The 23,389-nt window shown below is 37.9% G+C and overlaps 3 protein-coding genes and 1 pseudogene across 16 annotated transcripts; 3 read left to right on the forward strand and 1 right to left on the reverse strand.

Annotated features, from left to right (window-relative positions):
• The first annotated feature begins 173 nt into the window (after positions 1-173).
• LOC147511610 (uncharacterized protein At4g02000-like) lies at positions 174-731 on the forward strand. Its single transcript, XM_086598517.1, has one exon. The coding sequence runs from the start codon at positions 174-176 to the stop codon at positions 729-731; it is 558 nt and encodes a 185-aa protein (XP_086454643.1).
• A 4,483-nt stretch (positions 732-5,214) lies between these two features.
• LOC147511611 (uncharacterized) lies at positions 5,215-11,175 on the forward strand. Its single transcript, XM_086598518.1, has 2 exons — positions 5,215-6,478; positions 10,820-11,175. Exons 1-2 carry the CDS (start codon positions 5,215-5,217, stop codon positions 11,173-11,175), a joined length of 1,620 nt encoding a protein of 539 aa, XP_086454644.1.
• Positions 7,095-17,562, reverse strand: LOC147511612 (uncharacterized). Of its 14 annotated transcripts, XM_086603276.1 has the most exons (11): positions 17,377-17,559; positions 17,187-17,272; positions 16,917-17,031; positions 14,688-15,250; positions 14,483-14,583; positions 13,615-13,703; positions 12,746-13,500; positions 12,226-12,423; positions 10,757-10,975; positions 10,007-10,120; positions 7,095-7,424 (listed from the first exon to the last, which is right to left on the reverse strand). In XM_086603276.1, exons 3-6 carry the CDS (start codon positions 16,922-16,924, stop codon positions 13,689-13,691), a joined length of 687 nt encoding a protein of 228 aa, XP_086459402.1. In that variant the 5' UTR covers positions 16,925-17,031; positions 17,187-17,272; positions 17,377-17,559; the 3' UTR covers positions 7,095-7,424; positions 10,007-10,120; positions 10,757-10,975; positions 12,226-12,423; positions 12,746-13,500; positions 13,615-13,688. The 14 variants fall into 14 exon arrangements, with proteins under 14 accessions (XP_086459402.1, XP_086459406.1, XP_086459399.1 ...); XM_086603280.1 differs by lacking the exons at positions 7,095-7,424; positions 10,007-10,120; positions 10,757-10,975 and having other exon boundaries at positions 11,213-12,423; positions 14,688-14,804; positions 14,904-15,250; positions 17,377-17,562; XM_086603273.1 differs by lacking the exons at positions 7,095-7,424; positions 10,007-10,120; positions 10,757-10,975 and having other exon boundaries at positions 11,213-12,423; positions 13,170-13,273; positions 13,354-13,500.
• Positions 11,396-12,151, forward strand: LOC147511613 (protein CELLULOSE SYNTHASE INTERACTIVE 1 pseudogene; annotated as a pseudogene).
• Positions 17,563-23,389: the final 5,827 nt, after the last annotated feature.

Genomic DNA, 23,389 nt, shown 5'->3' on the forward strand with positions numbered 1-23,389 from the left:
AGAGAATATGTTGAGCTCTTCAGATCAAGAAGAATTAACCAAAGCTAAACTAGAACAACTACAAGTAGAGATGAAAAATTTGTTTAGCTCAAAAGAAAAACATGTAGTAAAGATAGAATGCAAAAATATGGAAGAGAACACTTATGACCACACAACCATGATAGGTAAATAGTATGGAAGTAAAGTCATATCGTTACAAGAGCCAAACAAGGGGTAATACAAAGGTGGAAGTGATATCCAAAAGTTACTACAAGTTGAAATTTGAAAAAGAGGAGTTTGAGCATGTCATGAAGAATGGCCCTTGGTTGATACAAAGTTTTATCTTCTCTATCAAGAAAGGTATACACTTTGATACAGTGACCACATCGCAGAAGTTTGATTTGGTGGATTTCTGGGTCCAAATTGCTGGTCTCCAAAGAGACAGAATAAACGAAGAGAATGTCAGAAAAGTGGGGTTAAGCATTGGTAAAGTTAAGAAGGTTGATCTGGCCTGCAGAGCTGAATTTAAAACTCTGGTAACTAAGGTAAGAGTGCGAATCGATATAAAGGAGAGGCTGATGAAAGGTATAGACCTTTGCACTGAGATGGGGGAAATGGTTCAAGTTACCTTCAAATATGAAAAATTAGATATATTTTGCTATTTTTGCGGGTGCATAGGCCATGATATCCAGTACTGCAGCAAGAGAGCAGCATATGGTGTGGAACTGCGCAAACATGGAGGTTCCCCTTGAGAGATCAAGAACAACTTCTCCTTCATGTTAAGGGCTAATGTGTTCTTTAACGGAGTAGCTAGTGCAGAACCAGCATGTATAACTATCTCTGGCACCCCACAAAAACCCCGACCAGATCAAACCTCGGCTAGAAACAGGGGGTCCCCGGTGAGACATCTTTGGAATGGGAAAGGGCTGTTGTCAACACCACCAAGAGCTACTCCGGTCGATAGGGAGGCAGGAGTCAGAGTTCGGGGTACGGAGGAGATGGAAATCACTGTGGCAAAAGTCAAAACGGTAAGATTAGAAAATGGAGAAGGGATGTCAGTTACCGTTGGGGTTTCCAATTCAAATTCTATGTGTGGAGGTCCATTGACCCAGGACACAGTACAAACTGGATTAGGACAGGGTAAAGGAAAGCCCAAAAAAGGACCTGAACTTGGGCCAGAAAGTGAGTGTGGTCTTGAAGCTCATAGAGGGGTTGTGGTGGTCTGGACCCCTGAACTGGGGCGGATGGACATGGCTCTTGAAATAGGCCCAAGGACCCAAGATTTTGTAATAGGCCCAAAGTTGGATGATGGGCTAAAAGGTGGACGAGAGGAGGGATGGGCAATGCTGGAAGATCAATCTGGAAACCTAGGGGACCTAGATGCAGAGAGTGGTTTTTTGGGAACTCGCAAAAATCTGTGGCTGAATCACGCCTCGCCGAAATTGGGCGATCCCCTTCCCCAAATCATTATTCCTCTTCTTGAAAACTACGCGATTGATGGGAGAGACCATGCGTCAGATGTTGTTGAGAATGGGAAACCCAACTTTCGATTTATTGGAATACCATCATGAGGGAGAGGTTACAAAGTGCCGGTCTCTAAAGGCTCCAGAAAGGATAGAACTAAAAAATATATACAAGAGGCGCATAGAATCAGTGTCGGAAGCAAAAGGAAAATGGTGTGTGGGGTGCGTGCTAACAAGGTAAACATGGATGATGATGGATGGCGTAGGCATAGTGAGAGGCTGGCTATTAGACAGTCAAAGAAAGCTAAGAGAGAGGCTGATGATTTGAGAGCAAAAGGTTTGGGCCACTTGTTGATCCCTGAGGAAGCACCGCTCATTGCTATTTCAAGTGATTCGATGGAGTCAGTGGAACCATCAATATCAAACCATTCTTTGGATTCAAGTGGACAATCAGGTGAGGGATGGGGACTAGAAATCCCAGAAGATGAAATCCCATCAGATGCCTTTACAGATGAGGAAGAGAAAGACCCTTCTGAAGAGGAAGATCTGGACATGGTGGTGTTTAATACTGAATCACCAAAGGAGGTATCAGTGGGAATTGCTCCTATGGACCTCCTCCAAGGAAGTCAGGATGGGGGTGGATATGAATCCAATAGGAGTGGGACTCAATCTCAATTTGTTCAACCTTAGCCATTGGCTATTGATGACTCTACTGTTGTGAAAAACCAGGATGGTAGAGGAAGTCAACACTGTAAAAGAGAGAAGTATAACAAGAAAGGAAGCAACTCTGAGGGATACAGTGGTGATGGAAGCTCAAATGGGGAAAGTCTTGGATAAGGTGATTCTAGTCAGGATAACCAAGGGGAAGACAGTACATCACAAAGAAAGAATACTGAAGCTAAGGATGAAGGTATAAGCAGTGGGGGTCTACATACATCTCTCCCAGGGTTCGCAGTGGCTGTCCCATCACAGCCACCTCAGTTTCCATGACGATACTTGCCTGGAATTGTCGGGGGATTGGTACCACCACGGCAGTTCAACAACTAAAGGACCTGATTGGAAAGTTTGATGTAGATATTATATGTTTGTCAGAAACCAAGGCTAGTAAGGAAAGTGTAAATAAGTTAGGTAAAAAGCTGAAGTTCAGTGGGATTTTTGCTATGCCAGCCTAAGGCCTAAGTGGAGGTTTGGCTATTTTGTGGAAGGAAGATGTGGAGCTGAAAATTTTGGGAGCTTCTCGCAATCAAGTCACATGTAAAGTTTTGAATTATTTTCATAAGGATCCTTGGTTCTTTACCTTTGTGTATGGGGAACCAGTTGCACATAATAGAAATAAAGTGTGGACTGAACTGAGGGAGGTTGCACCTTTAGTTCCAGGTCCCTGGTGCCTTTTTGGAGATTTCAATGCTATCTCTAGCTTAGATGAAAAAATTGGTGGCAGGAGTAGATTAACTAAAAACATGCATGAGTTTAATAACTTTATTAATGACTTGGGGCTGGTGGATTTGGGTTTTAAAGGACCCAAATACACTTGGAGTAATAATAGAAAGCCTAAAGATCACATTCTGGAAAGGCTGGACAGAGCCATGGCTACACCTGAATGGCTAGGGGCTTTCCCTAATGCCCAAATTAGAACTTGGGCTAATGCTATCTCTGACCATATCTCTCTGTTCATCAATCTGGATAAAACATATGAGAAGCTGTCAAGACCTTTTAAGTTTTTTGACATGTGGCTCAAGCATGAGACCTGTATGGAGGTCATTGAAAAAGCCTGGAATTCGATTTCCCATGATATCCCGGATATAAACTTTCTGAATAAAATGGAAAAAACTATGAAGGACTTAGCCATGTGGAATAAACATGTCTTTGGTAATATTTTTACCAACATCAAGGCTACCCAAGTTAAGTTGGACTCAGTGCTGGCTAAACCCTTTAGCATTGTTAATTACAACAAAGCTAAAGGGCTCAAAGATGAGCTGCTAAATTGGTATACCAAAGAGGAGGATTTCTAGAAATAGAAATCATCTAACTCTTGGTTAAAGGATGGGGCCAGGAACACTAAGTTCTTCCATATTTCCACCATCTATAGAAGAAGAAAGAACACCATTGAGAAGATTAGAAATAATGAGGGTGAATGGAAAGAAGGGAGGAATGAGGTGGGGATTTCCCTAAATCAGTACTTTTAGGGGATCTTCACCTCAGACCATCCTGAGAGAAATGATTCCATTCTCAATTTGTTCCAGCCTTATGTGACTGATAGAGAAAATGAGATCCTTACTGTTGTGTCTAACAATGGGGACATTTGGGCAGTGGTAAGGAAGATGGGCAGTTATAAGGCACCTGGACCTGATGGATTCCAAGGCATCTTTTATCAAAAATGTTGGGATATCATAGGTCCTGCTGTGAATGCTTTTGTGCAAGAGTTTTTCATCCAAGGGACTCTCAATCCTGAGTTAAATGAAACTCATCTCACCTTAATCCCTAAAATTGATAATCCTGATCATGCTTCCAAGTTCAGACCCATTAGCTTGTGCAACTTTGGCTACAAGATTATCTCCAAGATTCTGGCAAATAGGCTAAAAAGCCTTATGAATATAATTGTCTCCCTATTCCAAGGGGCTTTCATCAAAGGCAGAACCATTGGAGATAATGTAGGGCTAGCCTGTGAAGTCTTCCACAATATGAAAAATATGAGGAGTAAGGATGATGGGTGGTTGGCCCTAAAGTTAGATATGGCCAAAGCCTATGATAGAGTGGAGTGGTCCTTCTTAGATAATATATTGGAGAGGTTGGGGTTCAATCATAAGTGGAGACATATGGTGCAGCAATGTGTCTCTACAGTCTCCTTTCAGGTCATGCTAAATGGGTCTCCACTTGAGAGATTTATCCCCACCAGGCAAAGGGACCCTTTATCCCCCTATCTCTTTATTCTTGTCTCTGAGGCACTCTCTAGGATGGTGGCCAAAGCTGAGCAAGAAGAGAGGCTGCATGGGATTAAAATAAAAAGGTATTCCCCTGCTCTAACTCATTTGCTTTATGCTGATGACCTCATCCTATTCATTAAAGCAAATATGGTTGAGAGTGGGAATCTAAAAAGGATTCTGGATGAATATTGTGAAGCCTCTGGCCAAAAAATAAACTATGAAAAATCCAGTATCTTCTTCAGCAGGAATGTCTCCTATAGACAAAAGATCAAGTTAAAAAGGTTCTGGAAAGTGAGAAACTTTGCCCATCATGTTAACAAGGAAGAAGTTTGAGGACTTTGACTACTTGGTAGATAAGATTCATAATAAGATTAGAGGTTGGAAAGCTAAGGTCCTGTCACAGGCTGGAAGAACCACTCTTATCCAAGCTATGATTCAAGCCACCCCTCTATATGCCATGTCAACTTATTTGCTCTCAGTCTCTGTTTGCAATAAAGTTGATAAGGCATGTAGAGACTTCTGGTGGTCTGAAAAGGAGTCTTCAAAATGTGTCCACACCTTGGGGTGGGAGCACATCTGTAAGCCCAAGGAAATTGGGGGTTTGGGCCTAAGAAAGGCTAGAGAAATGAACAAAGCCATGTTGGCTAAGTTTCCTTGGAAAGCTGCCACTGATATCCACTCTTTATGGACAAGGACTATGTTCAGCATATATGGAAAGAATTGGATAGGGGATAGGAAAAAAAAACCCTGACAAAGCCTCCTTTTTTTGGAAAGGCATCCATAAAACTTTCAATGATATCAGTGGTGGCTTGATATAGGCTATTAGCAATGAGAATTCCACATCTATCATGATAGATCCTTGGATCAAATGCAATGATCATCCCATAACTCTTGAGGAGTTAGGAGTGCAAGCTCCTGGTTGGAATAACATGAAAGTTTCTGAGATGTTCAAGATAGATAAGAGTGGGTGGGATGAGGCCAAGCTGAGCCTGCATCTGGACCCTCTCATCTGTGCAAAGATCTTAGAGATCAAAATCATACCACAAGTGAACACTGCGGACAAAATGAGGTGGGATAAAGATAGATATGGTAATATCACTGTTAAATCAGTATACCACCTTCTGAATCCTAAGGATGAGGTAGGGCAAAGCTCTAGCTGTAACCCACTCACCCTGAAACATATCTGGAAAGCTCCTATCCCAGCACATACACAGATGTTTTTGTGGAAAATGTATATGCAAATGTTACCTATGGGGAACATTCTTGCTGAGAGAAGGATGATAGGAGACTTCTCCTGCCCTTACTGCCTCAAGGAGATGGAATGTGCAGAGCATCTGTTCTTCACCTGTGATTGGGTGAGGACTTTGTGGTTTGGCTCACAAGTGGGAGTAAGAATACAAAAGGAACAACATCTCTCTCTCAGAGAAAGACTGGACCTAATCATGACCTGGTGTTGCACAGCAGATAATGAAAAGAGATTGGCTGGCACTCATATTGTGTTCTTACTCCAGCAAATATGGAAGACCAGAAATGAGGTCAAGTTTGAGAATAGGCAAGCTAACCGCGAAAGAATGTTAAGAGAGAGTAGAGTGGGAGCAGACAAGTGCTATCTGGCATACAACGAAGACTTTCTCAACCATAAACCTATTTTATCTTGTGAATATAAGAGTTTTGAGAGAACTTTTCCTGTCATACATAATGATAGCATTGTAATTAGATTTTATGCATCCTATTGCAGACAGACAGGCTGGGCTGGAGCAGGGGCTATTGCAATTGATAATGAAGGGAGCATTATTGGAGCAACAGTGAGAAGGTTCAAGGTTGTGGAAGCAGCAGCAGCTGAGTTGGAAGCAGCTGAAGTGGCAAGTGCTCTGGCAAAACAGTTAGACAAGCAACATTTTGTGTTTGAAGGGGATAACAGGGAAGTTATTGGAGCCTTACAAGACTGCTCATGTAGATGGGAATGGGCAACAGTGAGAGAATCTATTATGCTGACGGTGGCTGAGTTCAGGTCTTGGGAGTTTAGATGGATAAGTAGAACTTTTAATGGGGATGCTGATAGGCTAGTTGCATGGGCACACCAGCAGTTAGGATATTCAACTCTTCCAAGTTGTATGTTGGTTGAAAACTGTCGACCTATGGTTGTGTGAAGTTTAACCTTTATATAATTATAGGTATGATTAGCATAAAAAAAAAAAACACATTTTACAAACTTTGAATTGGTAATTCATTATGTTAAATAGTGCCAGCTCTACGAGCATTAATGCTACTGTGCTTTCTAGATCAACCTGCTTAGAAAAATGACCAAGCCGAATTATCAAAAAGCGCTTACACCACAACTCAATGGTCCCCAATCTTGGGAATGAGGTCTGGAGGTGATAACCATATAAATACGGTTGCTTAATTTGTTATATGGATACACTTTGGCACATAAATCAAGTTCGCATTGATATCACAATTCAGACTCCATTTTCCACATACAAAAACTAATGGGACTTTGCCTCGTTCTTTTCTTTAACTCTAAGTTTAATCTGAACGACATGCTCCCTTCTGCCCTCCACAAAACTTTAACATGACTAGCAAAGATGCACGTGCTTTGCACGCGATGTCTAATTTTTTTTCAAGGTGGTAAAACTTACCGAAGAAGAGGCTATTAACGAAGACAATTGTCATTGAACGTTGTTATATATATATATATATATAATAATTAGACTGTCCAAAACCATCATTAAGCTTATTAAGTGCAACATATATGCATGTTACATTGCTGATATCAGATATATATAAAACAATATAATTAAGATACTCACTTTTGATGAAGCACTCTCATACTTCATGTTGTTCGACAGAAGTGGCTATTGACAAAAGATTCTAGAGAAAACCCGAGCGAAAATAATATCCGAAATAAGAGTCACTCAAATAAAGGTATACATATGAATCAAATTGAATAAAGCGTTGATGAAACCAGACTCTTGTTCATCCTCTTCTGCGGCCAAAGCAATAAGCAGTGGTTTCTCTTCCTCTTCTGCGGGAAGTCGTTGTAAAACTGTCATCAATCCTTGAAGAAAAAAAGATTTCGGGTGGCAAGTGCAATATATGTAAGAAAGTGACGTCACTGTAATTATTCAAATGAATGCATGTACAAAGAAATTAAAAATTATGTAACACTTGCGTGGCTATTAATTGTGCTTAAATGTTATTCTTGTGTGCTGTGAATATTTGGAGTTGAGGGTATGTAGTTTTTAGATATCAATGCTTAGACTCCCTCAATGAAGACCTATCAAGCACTTGGTATGGCTAGTTGTCTAACTCGTAGCCTTAAGCATACGTGGAAACTTAAACCCTAGAGTCTAGACTATTTTGCTCTACGTAAATAAAAGTTGATAATATCGTTCAACATTACACAAAATACATATGCCTAGCAGTCATTCTAATTCTAAGTTGAATATATAGAAAGGAATCAAAAATCAGAATTGAGCTAGGAACAACTTTGTTGCACTGGACTGCAAATTTGCATGTTCAAGAGTTCCATTTCATGATATATGATATATAGAAGTGTGAACACAAAGGTATAATTGGTGATTTCACACAGACACTCACTTAATTGCAAGTTAGTTAATTCCAATTAATTTGAAATGGGTACACAGTGATTTTCAAGCCATTGCAATTCATATTCGAGAGGAAACCCAATTATATTAGATCTGTTTTAGTAGAATCCAAGTTAAAGTGATAAATAGAACTAAAGAGTCCATCAAACATGTAGCTCCCCTCCAACTGATTTGTCTCTCAATCAAACTCTGAGTTGCATAGCATGTTAAAACAATCTGTACATATGATTCTAAATTACTAACCTATTCAACATAGTACATGGATGCATCCACTGGAATTCTATATCCAATACGACAATACAATAGTCTCTATGTCTCAAAGCACTAAACCAAATTTTGAGAACACCGCCAAAAGAATACAAAACCATTTATAACGTGATTTGAGAGCGAAATCACAACATAATGGAAGAGGGGAAGAGATCGAAGGGACCATCTATACCCAACCCAGCAACAAAACCGCACTAAAAGACGAACCCATTTTTATGCAACTACCAAACCAACGTTAAGATCAAGAATACCAAACCAGTAAAAAGGAAAAAAAGAACAAAAAAGAAAAAAAAGTAAAGAAAAGGTAAAAAAGTCTAAAATAAAATAAAAAACACAAATAAATGCACCATACCTTCAAGCACTCAAGGCGTACGAATAAGAAAAAATAAATATTTAACTGGTACCGCTATAGACAACATAAATAACGCTGTCATACCTGGTAAGTCACTGAAGTAGTATATAAATTAACTGAAGTTGCAGGACATAGTTTGAATTCCAAACTTTTGCCCCGGTTCAAAGGATATATCAGCTTTTACAGTGATATAGATAAAGAAAGGATGCAATAAGGCTACAGAAAGTTAAATAACAGTATGCATGTATAGAACCTTTTAATGGCTACAAAAGGGTATTTGCTCTTTTCTTTTCTCCTTTCCTCTTATATGAAGTGGAAGAGAAGACAGCACAAAGAGTGAGTGGTTATTATAGAGAGAGAAGAGGGAAAGAGTTGGGGTTCTCATTGGGTTTTGGGGGCATGTGAGGTGGCCACTGGGAGTTGTCTAATGGATTTAAACATAAACTACTTACACTTCAATAGTATATGTCTGAAAGTTCCAAACCAAAGTCCGGGGACAATACTGAAAGGAAACAACACTACTTAATATTTTTTTTTTCGGAAAAAAAAATGTACATTCGAATTCGAATATAGTTCACGCATAAATAAAGCATGCATTCAAACACCAAAGGGCCACGATTAAGACAAATTTAAAGATATAACTGGTAACACTATAGACAATTTGAAAAACAATACCGTGATCGGCCCCATCTTTGAGAGCAATTTTTATTGAGTTGCTTACGCAGTCACCTCTGCTAGCTTTATATTGGCTTCTACTTATATTTCCTTCTACTAAGTCACCTACACCATCACTATGCATAACCACTCTAGAAATTCAAACAGGCACATTTAAATTACTTTAGTGCGTATCATCAACCTCAAACGTAGTGAACTCAAAATAAGGTAGGAGAGAGATTATCACCAATAATACCTATTTTGACAATATCAGTGAGAGCACACCTATAAAAGCATGCTCACAAACAATAGACCAATAACACAGAAAGGCATATTGGATGTACATACAGTCCAAGGTGTCTTGGAAAGCCTTTTCATCTCTTTATCAACACCCCACACCAACTTATCATCCAAAAAACAAAAAAAATAGCAGACCAACTTCATTTTAGATCAAAGAGTTGAGAAAATAGGGAAACCACAACTTCAATTGCTCCCAATTAGTATACCATTAAGCACATATAGTTATGCTATTTCATCACTATCTAATGTAGAGACTCAAAATATAGTGCTAAATTTAAAAACATGCCTGATTTTGATATGAAATACTCTTCAAGAGATTATCAAACAACCATTTCGACATTCAGAGTATATGTAAGATTATAAAAAAATAAACCAAAGTACATATAAAATAAATAAAAAAACCCAAGGTGGATTAATGGCCTTAAAAATATGAAGATTATATGGCTTTCATTTACCTACAATGCCTTTGGCAGCCTTGCAAATAAATCACACCATCGAACCCACCCCTTGATCACTATATATGGAGTAGTATTTATTCTGGAAGACTCATATGCCGTTGAGGAGCTATTGACCCTGTAAATGGAAGGCGTTGAGATGCAATGCAATCTTATGTAACACTTTTATAAAAAGGCTCATAGTATTGAGATCAAAACATATATGAAAATAAGGATTTAACAAATATATGAATAATCAAAGCTACAATCTAAATAGAGAAATACCATTAACCGTTTGTTAATAAAGAGATCGCCGTGTGTGATAGAAACCGCCCTGCTTTGATCTGAACCTTTCCAGGTTTCCTTATATGCTTTGTACAACCTGATTGTTACCTATATGATTTTTATTGTCGATTAAAACATTAACTCTTGTGTTTGAGAAGTTCAATTGTATTGAGTTGTCAGGTACAACAAAAGGTACTCTGGACTTGAACAATGTGAATTGACAGATGTTTTTCCTATTGGTATGTATCAACACGAAATATGCATGATGTCAACACAGCGTACAAAAGCACATGGAATTTCTTTCTTCCAATTAAACGTAATTCGTGTAAACAATGTTAATGACTTAATGACCTTTAAGAAGCCAGACATTACAATTTAAATGGTCATCCAATGGGACTGAATGACTGATACCTTTTACGTAGCTAGTAGAAGTGATTAACTAACAGAAACAGAGCTAAAACATACATACATTATAGTAGAAAAGTTTTACCTCATTAGCAGATATGAAGAAGCCATTTTGATCTTTATCAAATATCCTGAAAGCTTTTTTCAGCTCTTTGTCAGTGGCTTAGAGCCGTTATACTTGGTTCAAATGATGGACTGCTTTCTACTACTTCACTTATGCTTGGTGTCGCAGCTGCAAGCAAGGATCGGTGGGATATGATCCTGGTAGGAGTTGTTGTTGCTGTTGCTGGTGCTTGTAGCATGGCTGTTGGAGAATATGTGTCATTTGCTACTCAGAGAGATATTGAGGGGGTAGGTCAGACGAAAAACTATGATCCTCACTTGTTTGGCCAAGAGAGTATCCAACCTGAATTCATTCCTAGTCCAGCTAATAAGAGGAACACCAATTCCATGCTTGTTTTCCTGACATTGGCGGCCTCAGCAAAGAAAAACCAAGGCAAATAAGCAACTAACCAAAAGAGGATCCATCTATGCTAGATCACCTGGAAAATCGCCGATGTTTTGTTTGCCTTTGTTTTTGTTTGTATCTGGGGATATGTAATTCACATTACATCGTTTCCATTTCAGGGTCATCTTAAAGCTGTTAAATTTGCACAGTTCATGACTAACTGCATCTCCTGAATTTTATCAACTCTGATTTACTTGCAGAGACCGTAGTAGCAGTATGGAGGATCCAGATGGGACATTGGCAAGTGTTGCCCAGTGCATTGAGCAGCTGCGTCAGAGTTCCTCAACTCTACATGAGAAAGAAAGCTCATTGAAGCAACTGATGAACCTTATTGATATACATGACAATGCTTTTAGTGCTGTTGGATCTCATTCTCAGGCTGTTCCTATACTTGTTTCACTCCTTAGATCAGGATCACTTGGAGTGAAGATGCAGGCTGCTACAGTTTTGGGCTCTCTCTGCAAGGGCGATGAACTACGGGTGAAAGTATTGCTGGGAGGTTGCATTCCGCCATTGCTCGGCCTTCTCATATCCAGCTCCGAAGAAGGACAAATTGCTGCTGCAAAGGCTATTTACGCTGTTTCTCAAGGTGGGGCTCGAGATCATGTTGGGTCAAAAATCTTCTCAACTGAAGGAGTTGTTCCAGTACTCTGGAAGCAGCTAGAAATCGGACCAAAAGCTGGTAAATTGGTTGATAACCTATTGACTGGAGCTTCAAGAAACCTCTCCAGCAGTACTGAGAAGTTCTGGTCGGCAACAGTAGAAGCAGGAGGAGTGGATGTCCTTGTGAAGTTGCTGACAACTGCACAGTCAAGTACTCAAGCAAATGTTTGCTTTCTTCTCGCATGTATGATGATGGAGGACGCATCTACGTGTCCTAGGGTATTAGCTACAGAATCTACTAAACTTCTTCTCAATTGGATCGATTGGACACATGTCACCAGTAATGGAATTGCTATATATGTCGCCTAAGAGGTCTCCATTGATGAGGGTGATTTCAGAGGAAGAAAGAGTAGTGACGATTGACAATGACTATGAAACCTTACCGAACCCTATGAAGGTGGCTTGTGCATCAGGTTTGGCATTCTTGTGTGGCTCACTTTGACCACTGCTGTCAGTCATGATTGGCATCAACAGAATTCTGAAGCTTGTCATATTAAAACTTCGCTAATCATCTGTTGGAGTTCCTCATGCGCTAGGTTTTGATCCAATGACTGTTGCTAGCTCCTCAATAGTAATGTAACCTAAAGAGCAGATCAATTCATTGGAAATAATTCAGAAATACCACAAAAAGAAGAGACAAATATAGTTGAATTCAGACATACTTGCTTAATTAACACATTTCATGTTCTGCTCTTATGTTATAGGGCTGAAGAAGACATAGAAGACACAGAGAACATGTAAACCTCAAACCCAAGACACTTGTTGCCAAATCTCACTTTATCCGTGCTTAAAAAAAAGCAATGGCACTTTTTTGGGGACAGAAAAGCTAATGTGTCACAATTTTTTTTGGCAATGCATTGATGATGCTCTATGTAAGCTCTTGGTAAGTTGAACATGTCTTACCCAAGTCGGAAAATCTTTCCTATGGTTAGTTGGACGACACAGTATATCCCAGTGCATCCATCCAAAGGTCAAGCATCAGGGTTGTAGGTTTGTGAAACCAAGCTTTGATAAAGAACCCAAATTGGGAATTAAACGCCAGTAATAAAGAAATAAAAATAATAAATGCTTGTCATTGTAAAGAAGCTCGGTTTAAATATAATATTTGTTGATAGCTTTCGCCTTTCGCTTACAGAATGTGGTATTTCTACAGAATGTTAGTATCTGGATATCGTAATACATGCATAAACTGATAAAAAGAACCAAAGGTATCACAGGACATTGCGAACCAATCACAATGTCTAAGCTGTTGCTGGTGAGATTTAGAAGTTAGTCTATCAAAACTGAAGGCGTGAAGGAACCCGGACCATCAGTGTCAAATATAAACCTGACTTTTGCAAACCAAGTGAAGCTCTAGTTGGTATAGGAACGGCCGAACGGTAGTTCGCACACCAAAATGGTAGCCCGCATGATATGACCGTTTAATGTAAACTGGCAAAAGAAAAAAGTTTATCATCAAGAGGAAGAACAGTAATGGCGCATTTAAGTGATGGAAACTGTTGCTGCACAACCTATTCTTTACAAAATGTATTTCTTCAATAATATTGCCAATGACTATATGATATATCACATGCCCTGGTACATCAGAGTATATGCAACTCAATGTCTTGCTTGCGTGACTCGTATAATTTACCAAAAACACCATAAAAGATAGCGGGCTGTCAGAAATTACAGGGTGCAGTCAGAAGAAATTCATACTTGTATGTTTGTTAGAAAACAACAATCATATTGTGTTAGTTAATTAGGCGATAAACATTTTTTAAAGCCGGTACCTTGAGTTTAGACCATTAAACCTTGTACTCGTTGACACGAATCCACTTTGTAGATGACCACTTGTTGCCCTTAATCACAGGGCATCCACCTGGAATTTAGCCATAACACAAATGCAGGTACATAGTGGATAATTAGGAGAGAGGAAACTCATTTCACAACATGATCGAAAAGCTTGAAGACTACTTCACATAACAGAAATGCAAGGAGACGGTTATTAAAAAAATTCTACGTGAAGGACACAAATAATGATGGATGATGAGCTTCTATTTCAAAGAAGGGTCCTAAGAGAATGCATGATTACAGTTGTACACTGAACCTTAAGACTTTTATTTGCAATGGAACAAAAAAAAAATACCATGCAAACTTGAAGGATCTAGAGTAGCATCAGGCCACATGCTCCAGAACAGTAAAGCATCTCCCATCTTTGGCTTTACAGAAAGGCCTTTCTTCCCACATTCAGATAATTCATTCCACCAAGGAACAGAACTGAAGTTCCCTTTGGCAGCAGGAAACACTGTCTCTCCTCCTTCTTCAACGTCCGAGCTGTTTCAATAGGGAAATACAAAGAAACATGAGGGAGGACTACTTAGCCTGTTGGGCTGCTTTACTTTTAATGTTCTGGTGTTTGTAGGCCCTGCTTTCTAACGATATTTCTTTTACCCAGCAAGGGGTGGGTGGGTGGGTGTTTCATCTTGCTTTCTAATGATATTTCTTTTACCCAGCAATAAAAAAAAAAGGTCCTAATAGCCTCAGCCGAAAAAACCCCCAGTTAATCATTTGTTCACTTAGAATTCTAGAGGTTGACACTTAAGGAAATATAGGGAAATACAAATTATAGAAGATGTTATACATAAATAATAGACAAACCTCAGACTCCTTAGCCGCCTTCGCTACTTGCACTCTACGTCTTTGAGTAGCCGCTGCCTTTTTCAGCTGTTGCTCCACTTCAGTAAGCTTTTCTTTATGCTCTGCTCACCCAATAACCAAAAAAAATAGAGAAGCTTAATGGGAAACCAACAGGTTCATCTAAAAAAATTCAAAGGACGACAAAAAAAAGGTTAAAAATTGTTACTTGTAGGTGGAGCAGGAGGCAATCCATTTGGGAATTCAATCAAACTTGTCGATGCATCTTTGCCCGACTGAAGCGCTCGTTGACGTCTTGTAAGAGACATTTCCTTTTTCGCCCCAACTGATGAATAAATATAATCCTTTTGTAAAACGTCTGATATAAGTTCTTCTTCCACAAGATCCTTATTCTCAGATTGTCTTTCTGACCTTGACTTCTTACCATCTCTTAAAACCTTCCTTTGATGCTTATCCTCACCATCTGCATAATTGAAGTCACAATCAGAAGTAACCTTAAGACTCCTGAGTTTCTCAAGATAGCGAATCTCCTCATCATTAACACCATCATCAAATTGTTCATCTAACACACGCCGCTTGGGGACACGCCTGCTCTTACGAACAGGCTCCGACTTGTCTGTTTTCTTCCCAGCTACACCGGCCATCTCCAAGCATCTTGTTTTTCGAAGACCCCTTCTTCCTGAGACTAAAGCTTCCTCCAGAGAAATCCTTCCATAGGACTCCTTGCAAACCAGACACTGGTTTTGAAGTGTTATCAATGTCCATTGTATCCTGAACCCAGAAAATATTCAAGCAAAAGATTTGCTAAGATTTATAGATCTTTTTCTTCATAATGTAATAAAAAATGATTGAGAAGATAAATTATATTTGCGTGAAACTTTCGGCATTTGGCATATAAAAGGCCGTGTTCCTCAGCTGTCTAATAAATTGGGATTAATATAGGTAATGCCAATATCCATAAAGAAATTAGACAGGGGACCCATTCAACCTACTCGGAATGGCCATAAAATCTGAAAACTATTACAACATGGCTAGGATCTCAACGTTTTTGGCACATAGCAATGCAATCGTAATCATTATATAGATACCTTAAAAAGTCAAAAGAAATTTTCAATTGCTGGAGTTAGAAACTCAAACTTAATCTCACACCTAGAAAGATGACCATCTTTCGAAATTGTACAAGGAGACCTTTTCCAATTCTGTATTCCATTTGCCTACATAATTTGTAATATTAAGATAGGGAGGTTTTGATCTAATACTAACAAAAGCAGGAGGCATACCCTTATCCTAAAAATGTCATTGTTCACCTCGAAATAGTCCAACAGGTGGCATAGGGAACCAGTTTCTGAACAAAACAATTCACTTTGAGATTTGTATTTCTTGTACTAAAACAATAATTTCAAAAGTATAGCCTCCCTTAACAATTCTAAATTGTGGGCGCCTTTTACTTTAACCTAAGTGCCTTGGACTTTTTATATTTTTGATCGGTAAAATGAGAATTATATTAATAAAGAAAAACTATTACACGAAGAATGAGATATCCTACAAATGCAAGAAACAAAAGAAATACTAAAAGCTACAACTTGGACTTTGGAAGCCGATGAATCTGCTGTCAAAGCTACAACTGTTTTAGCTGGGAATTTTCTAATGTAGGTTAGGTCCTTTAGGGTTTGGAGTTAAGTGGAGAGTTTGGATAAGGAAACTTGTCTCGTTCCTGTCTTTACATTCTATTCTTCCTGGTTATTGGCTTTCTTGGCTGGCCTTGCAGCTCAACTATTCACAGAAGCTCATCTAGAGAGGGCATGTCGGCGGCACGTTGTGAAGGTCAGCTGAAAAGTGTTGGCAGAAATTTCCAGAGCTAATCACTGTCAAGTTAGCTCTCGTCCATCCAGCGCCCATACATGGTCGCTTTACCCGCACCACGTGTATGTGACGAGGTATATGGTGTTGTGGCTGTGCAGAAGCCTAGCTGGATAGTATTCAGACCTCCAGACCACTCATATCTTGTTGTATGTTTTGTCAAGCTAGGATGCCAATTGGGCTTAGTATTATGCGCAAGTACAAATATACAATGTTAGGTATCTACCTAGTCCATAGGCGCATCTTACAACTCTGATTAGTTTGCCTACTTCAGCTTTGGTCCTTATCATCTGGAATTTGACCTTCCATATGTCAGAGTACTCGTATTGGTCATAACTTTACCCTCTGCCCACATGAAGTCTTTATATACTTAAGGGCAGACAAAAAAAATTAAACATTACCAAGTTTGAGTTAATCAAAATGAAATTAAAAAAAAAAACGCAATTCAAAGCCATCAAATTAAAACGATTATGAAAGCAAATCATCACATTTAGGAAGCGACAAATGAAACTTCAGCAGATATGGAGAAGCATTTAAAATGGAAGCAACATAGAGGAGATCGAAATCTGAAACTTACTTCATCATGAAATCAAGCCATGCTTGGGGGTTCTTCCGAAGAGCATTCACGACTGGTGCATACTCGTGGGGCTCAAGTCCATACTCTGACAGTAGCTCTCCAACCTCAGCAGCCTCTGCAGTTTACACAGAAAGAATTTTACATGCTTGAATAAATTGAAAGAGGATGCATATTTTTCCTGCCAAACTATGTGATTATAAGCCAAACTCGTTGCATTAAAAATAATGAATGTATTAAAAAAATATACAAAGGAGAAGAAAGAAAAAAGACCTGTATCAGGGACACTGATAACTCTTTCCCATCTCTATTCAAATCCCCAACACCCTCAAAACCCTTCCCTTCATCTTCTACATCATCTTTTTAGCAGTGAATTAATCCAAACAAAAATCTCAAAAAAATCAAAATCTGATGAATAAAAGGAAATTCTCGTGATTTAGAAAATTGAAAGTAACAATCATACCTAATTTAGAGAAATAGTCAGATGGTTTTCTTGTCCATGGCCTTATAATTTTTCAATAATGAGAGGAGATTGGAGAGAAAAAGAGAAGCTAGAACGATGTAACTGGTTTTCTAGTAATGAAGTCGGTATAAATGTTAATAAAAGTGGTATTAATGGTGCGTGCATTTTATTTCCAACTTGAATTTACACAACAACTTGTATATCTATGTTTACCTCGCGGACAATTGAAATGGTGCGTGCATTTTATTTCCAACTTGAATTTACACAACAATCCCTAAAGGTATTATGTAAACTTAAGGGTATAAACGGAAGCAAAAACTGAAATGACGAAATAGTCCATTTTAAGGGCATTGAATCATTTGTTTTAATATTTGATCAAGGGTATTTGGTGGTAGAAAAAAGGCTGGTCTAATTTAAAAGGCCAGGTTAATTATGGTGTATTTTACTAATAGAGATAAGTGATCCATGATTAGTCCCATTGCGTGCATAAAATATTTCAAAATTTGTAATTGAAGAGCGCTTACAAATTTTCAATTTTGAGTCCCATGATCTAAAAACTGGGAATTACAAAAATCAGCTTGAATTTTGGGTGTTGACCAACCTTTGTGCAGTCCTCACACCTGTTCGGTTAGATTATCGTCCAGGTGAGTGGGGAAATTGACGATTGCTTCAACTTCCCTCGGATGAAAGAAGTCTGACATAAAATATACGTGGGCATTGCTGTTTTTGTTTCTTCGACAAAAATGAAACACCTCCACACCAACACAAATTTTTTTGGAAACAGAGAATCTACTACAGATGTTAAACCCTATAACTTAACTCTTCAGCAAGTTAAGCATTGTAGCATACTACACAAAAGCATCAATTAAGTAGAACGCCAGCAAAAGGTCGGGAACTAGCGTCTGGTAGCTATTGGGATTCCCACCATACTATCAGAGTATTACATAATCAAAATAACTTGGAAAGAACAATATCGCAATTGACAAACTTAGAAATCAGGTTGTTTGGACAGTGAAATCATTTTTTTAACAGAGCACAGAACATCATATCTGCATATATGATGTATTACATCCCAAAATGTTAAACAGAATATAAATCAACAAAATCAGTATGCCCTGCTTAGCTCACCAGCCACAAATTGAATAGAGATTAAAAGGAATCCCCACCACAAATTATAGAAAAACTATTGAAATCGCATTACCCCCCTGGTTAGGAAAGAAAAAACCTTGAAGTAAAGTCCCCCCCCTGCTTAGGAGACTAAAACCTCAAGTAAAGTTTTACCCCCCTGCTTGGGAAAGAAAACTCCTGAAGGAAAGTTTTAAACCCCAGCTTAGGAGACAAATCCTGAAGTAAAATTTAATCCTTCCCCATGATTCTCCAATTTTGCTTTATAAAATATACCACAGCTATTACGTAGAATCCAAAACTCCTTGTTCAAGGATATACTATTTCTCAACAGAATGGTTTTCTCTGTAGGATTATAATCACTTGAGCAGAAACATAATGCTAACCTAAAGAGCTGAATTTACAGTCTTTATAAAAACTAGCAAAATGCACGTGCTATGCACGTGGTTAATATTGAAGAATAAAGAAGAAACACAACAAATATAATAGTTTTAGGTGGATAGTAGATACGTACTTGGAAACTCACATTATAGTTTGCTTATTTTGCTGCATATCCTATAAATGAGAACACGTTGATGTAATATATCTTTTCCAAAACAATAAATAAATAACACATTGATGTGTGTAAGCACATTATCTAAGATTGAAAAGTTGTATATTTGTATATCTATGTAACATTTTCCAAGATCCAATTCATTTTAATGCAACAACCAGAAGGTATAAAGAAAGTGTTAACAACACATTATCATTGGCATACATCTTACAATTAGTATGACGTCTTGAATATAGTTTGAATACACTATTACATCCTAAATCAGTATATTGCATCTTCCAATATCTATGTGCGGTTACTGTACAAAGTCAGTGTACTTTAGATCCCACATAATTTCTAAAGGATCATCAGTCCTGTATTAAATAGTCTTACTTGGCACACACGAAAAGGAGAAGTGTAGGCTTATTTTAGTTCCATGCCCTTGTTGGTGGAAAGGTTTCATGAGGTATGACCGACTACCTCATTACAATTTAAAAACAATTAAGTTTACCATCTGCTCAAAATTTTAGTGTAAAATCATGTTATATGAGATGGTAAGAATAACTAAACATAAACCAAGGTCTGCTTGTAGTAGGACTCGGGGTATTCTTTCGGTCACCCAAATACCCAATCAATTTTTTCATGTTACATTTTAACATCTATAATTACAACATAGGGAGTTGGGATGTTCTTCAGTTATGACGTCGACACATATCCTAATATGTTTATGGCCAACTACCTTGCATCTCTACTACTTATTAACATTAACAGGACTTCATCAGTAAACCTAGGCTGACCTTAGTTGTATTATCTAAAAAACTCAAATGAATTATCATTCAAATTAGAGTATGTAACAACCGAAAAATAGAAAAGAAAAAAAACGGGTGGAAACCTCAACTAAATAGTATAACAGAGTAACAGACCTTCATGTACACAAACTTAAGTATATATGATATTGTGCGTGAAGACACGGATTAGCACCAGTCTACACCCTAAAAAAATAATAATAATAAAAAAACTCAGTAACCACATTGGCATTTATGTAAAAAAAATTTAAAGTTTGAATTTTCATGCGTTAGAAAAATTTTATTGTGCTTTATTTGACGGGAACCATTGATAAGAATTTCAAATTGACAAAACTGGTTTAGTTATTACATGGATACTTTTTGATAAGCACTTCGAGCTTTTTAACAGTTATATGTATCTAATATATTATGTATAGATAGCAAATGCGCACGCCCTTTGGGTGCAAATAGAATGAGTCTTTAAGAAACTTGATTATTTGTAAGCCAACAGGGAGCCATAGAGAAAGAAAAGCATAAACACTACGCATATGCGCTTTTGCCAATTTTATAACCAAACATGGTAAAATAGAACAAAAACAATCACTATTTTAGAGCAAAATATTTGTTCGACCACGCTTTCTCCAATCATTTTACAACAACGAATACAAAACAAAGAGCATGCTCAAAAAATAAATAGATGAAGTCCTTCCTTTGTCAATTGTCATGTGATGAAGTTGCAGGAACATTTGGTGGTCTAATAAAGTAGCACTTGTGCTAAGTCCATTAGATGAACCTGCAGTCCCAAATGGAACAGTAGTGTACACACCCAGAGATGTATTGCTCGATTTCCACCTTCCTCTTTCCTGACTGGGGAGCTTCACACTATAAAAGCATGCATATGTATCGCCAGTCCCACGTCACTCCATAACCTATTGGTGCATTTTCTCTTATCTTTGTTGGTCCCTTTGTTTGTTTGTTCTTATTCACCACCTGCAAGTATATGTGCTAATTAGACTACCATGTAAATAATGTGAACAACTAAATGTGCAAATGACGTGTAGGTTTTTCTTCAGAAGGCCATTGCATCCGTCATTCCCTTCGACGTGATTCCAGACTAATAAAACTTGTTATAAGCTTTTTTTCTTTTTTCTTTTGCTTGAGGGTTTAAAAACGTAATGTTGAGTGTAGTGCTATGGCCTCAAACCCAAAGCTACACCAACCAGGCTCTGTCATAAGGCTGGTTGTCATACGAATATTTAATTCAATAGAAGCACATTATTACAATATGAACTTTGGGCCGTAGGCACCTGCTGTCATAAGTACATATTTAGAATTCAAATAATACCTAAATCAAATATGAATAAGTTCAATGACATGAATGTTTTCATGTTTGTAGCGGCATGTGAGATTGTGAGTACATAGACAATGAAGTAAAGAAGTAAATAACAATTTGAGGATTTTAAAAAAGGTAATACAAACAGAGGGATACATTCATAGATTTCTAAATCGCAGGAATGACATTGATCTCATATGTGATTGAAAGACAATAAAACAAAGCTACAAAGCTCCAAATGAGCATCCGCATGGGATTGAAAGGCTTAGGGAGAAAATAGTCTCCACAGAGATGGCCTTATAGGATTTAAAAATAAGAGGTTGTTGTATTATCACTGCATATAGTACAACATAATCAGTTCCGTTGTTTCACAGCCAAAGAAAGGAACACTGGCTTGAATAGATGGAGATTAAAACTTCCCTTAAGTCATAGATATACATGTTCTCCACAATATAAAATATGTTAAACACGCATGCACTAAGCATAACAAACAGAATTGAATAACAATACATACATGGTAGTGATTTCATCGAAAAGCTTATTTGATGGTATTGATCCATTGAAATGGGTTCCAAATTTGAGATCTCTGAAATTGAATGTCATAACCAAAGTAAACATTCCCATCATCAATCACTAAAATGCAGCTTATCTCCACCCTTGGAAGTGGTGAGATTTACCATTGATTCATTCTACGATAAGAAACTAAAGAAGTTACCAGCCAAACACACAAACTTACAAGTAGCCAAGATTGGGTATTCTGCTTAGGTCTGGAACTGGTCCTTGCAAGCTGCAGTTCCTAAGACTCCTGGTAAGCCAAAAGAAGGTCAAGTGAAACAGTTTTTAAAAGAAGATTTTAAACAAATGCACCGGATATTGCTTTGCTGCATCGGATATAGCTTTGATGCGATCCAAGCATATACATCGTTTATTTACAAAAATTTAAAAATCACAGAAACGACATTGATCTCATATGCAATTGAAAGACAATAAAAACATAGCTACAAAGCTCCAAATGAGCATCTGCATGGGACTGAAAGGCTTAGGGAGAAAATAATCTCTACAGAGATGGCCTTTTAGGATTTAAAAATCAATAAGAATTGCATGACAAAAATAAAATGTAGCAACATTCTCGTTGACTAAAACAGTAGTCCAAATAGAATGGACGTGGTTTTAACTGATTAAATCATACAACAATCGTAGTCAACAATTAAGCATAGTTTTCACGAAAGCAAGAACTAATCCTACATGCAGAATACTATCGTAAGAAAAGAAGAAAAAATACCAAGGTACAAACCTATGCAATAGTGATAGAAATCTTTAAGTTCCATTACAACTTCGATCCTATAAAGCGGAAACACTCATTTCAGGAAAATAAAAATAAAAATTCCTAACTAATCGGAGAAGAAAAAAAAAGATAAACCTTTAACTATTATCAGAAGAAGATTTAACAAAAGCAATCTATGCCAATGAGGATCTAGATCAAAAGTATTGCATAATGTCACCATACAGTCTAGAAGCCAATGGAGTTGATAAAAAAAAAACAATTAAATTAAGATAAACAAAGTGGTGGTCTTTTCATCAATATGATGGTTTTAAATTGTTTCATTTGCCCCAACCCAAGGACCACAACTACTGGTTCACTTGCAACAATGTCTACCATCTCATCAACTTTCTGCAAGTATTTCTAAACACATTCAGACATACCAATATCAAAGTATTTCAAAACACATTCAGACATACCACTATCACAGTTCAACTAACAAAGAGAGAGCAAATGAGACGATGAAGTCAGATACATTTTCTTTACCACATAGATGTAGGTATAGACATGAGAGAAAATAGCAATTCCTTTAACATACCACATACAACATGAAGGTTTGCTGAAATGAGGGGTTCCTTTGCCTCCAACTCTCTTCCTTCTACAAAACCAAGTCAAATCGGCCAGTGAGACCTGCTATATGCTATGGAGAAGGCTCAAATAGCAGCCTTGACTGTGTTGTATCATGGTAACCTTGTAGGATCTCATTGTAGAGATCAATTAGGTAGCTCTCCAGCTCAAATTCTTCATGAATTGAGAACCTATCCAGCTGAGGTTCTGCCTGAAAAAAATGCAAGTTTGTTACGACTCATTCTCTATGTGCTATTATGGCATGTCTTGCTCTTACATCTGTATCATCAAGGCAAGCTCCTATAACTTTGACAGAGAGTGTGTGCTGTTGATTATGTTTTGAACATTTT

Source organism: Coptis chinensis, chromosome 3 (assembly GCF_015680905.1).
Source record: "Coptis chinensis isolate HL-2020 chromosome 3, ASM1568090v1, whole genome shotgun sequence".
NCBI classification, from domain to species: Eukaryota; Viridiplantae; Streptophyta; class Magnoliopsida; order Ranunculales; family Ranunculaceae; genus Coptis; species Coptis chinensis.

Excerpts from the sequence above, each read along its gene's own strand:
- LOC147511612 (XM_086603276.1), bottom strand. Across the intron at positions 14,584-14,687 it reads GCCTCCTGCTCCACCTACAA|AGCATAAAGAAAAGCTTACT; the intron begins GTAACAATTTTT and ends TTGGGTGAGCAG.
- LOC147511611 (XM_086598518.1), top strand. The coding sequence starts at position 5,215 with ATGATAGATCCTTGGATCAAATGCAATGATCATCCCATAACTCTTGAG. Across the intron at positions 6,479-10,819 it reads ATATTCAACTCTTCCAAGTT|CTCTTTGTCAGTGGCTTAGA; the intron begins GTATGTTGGTTG and ends AGCTTTTTTCAG.
- LOC147511610 (XM_086598517.1), top strand. The coding sequence starts at position 174 with ATGGAAGTAAAGTCATATCGTTACAAGAGCCAAACAAGGGGTAATACA.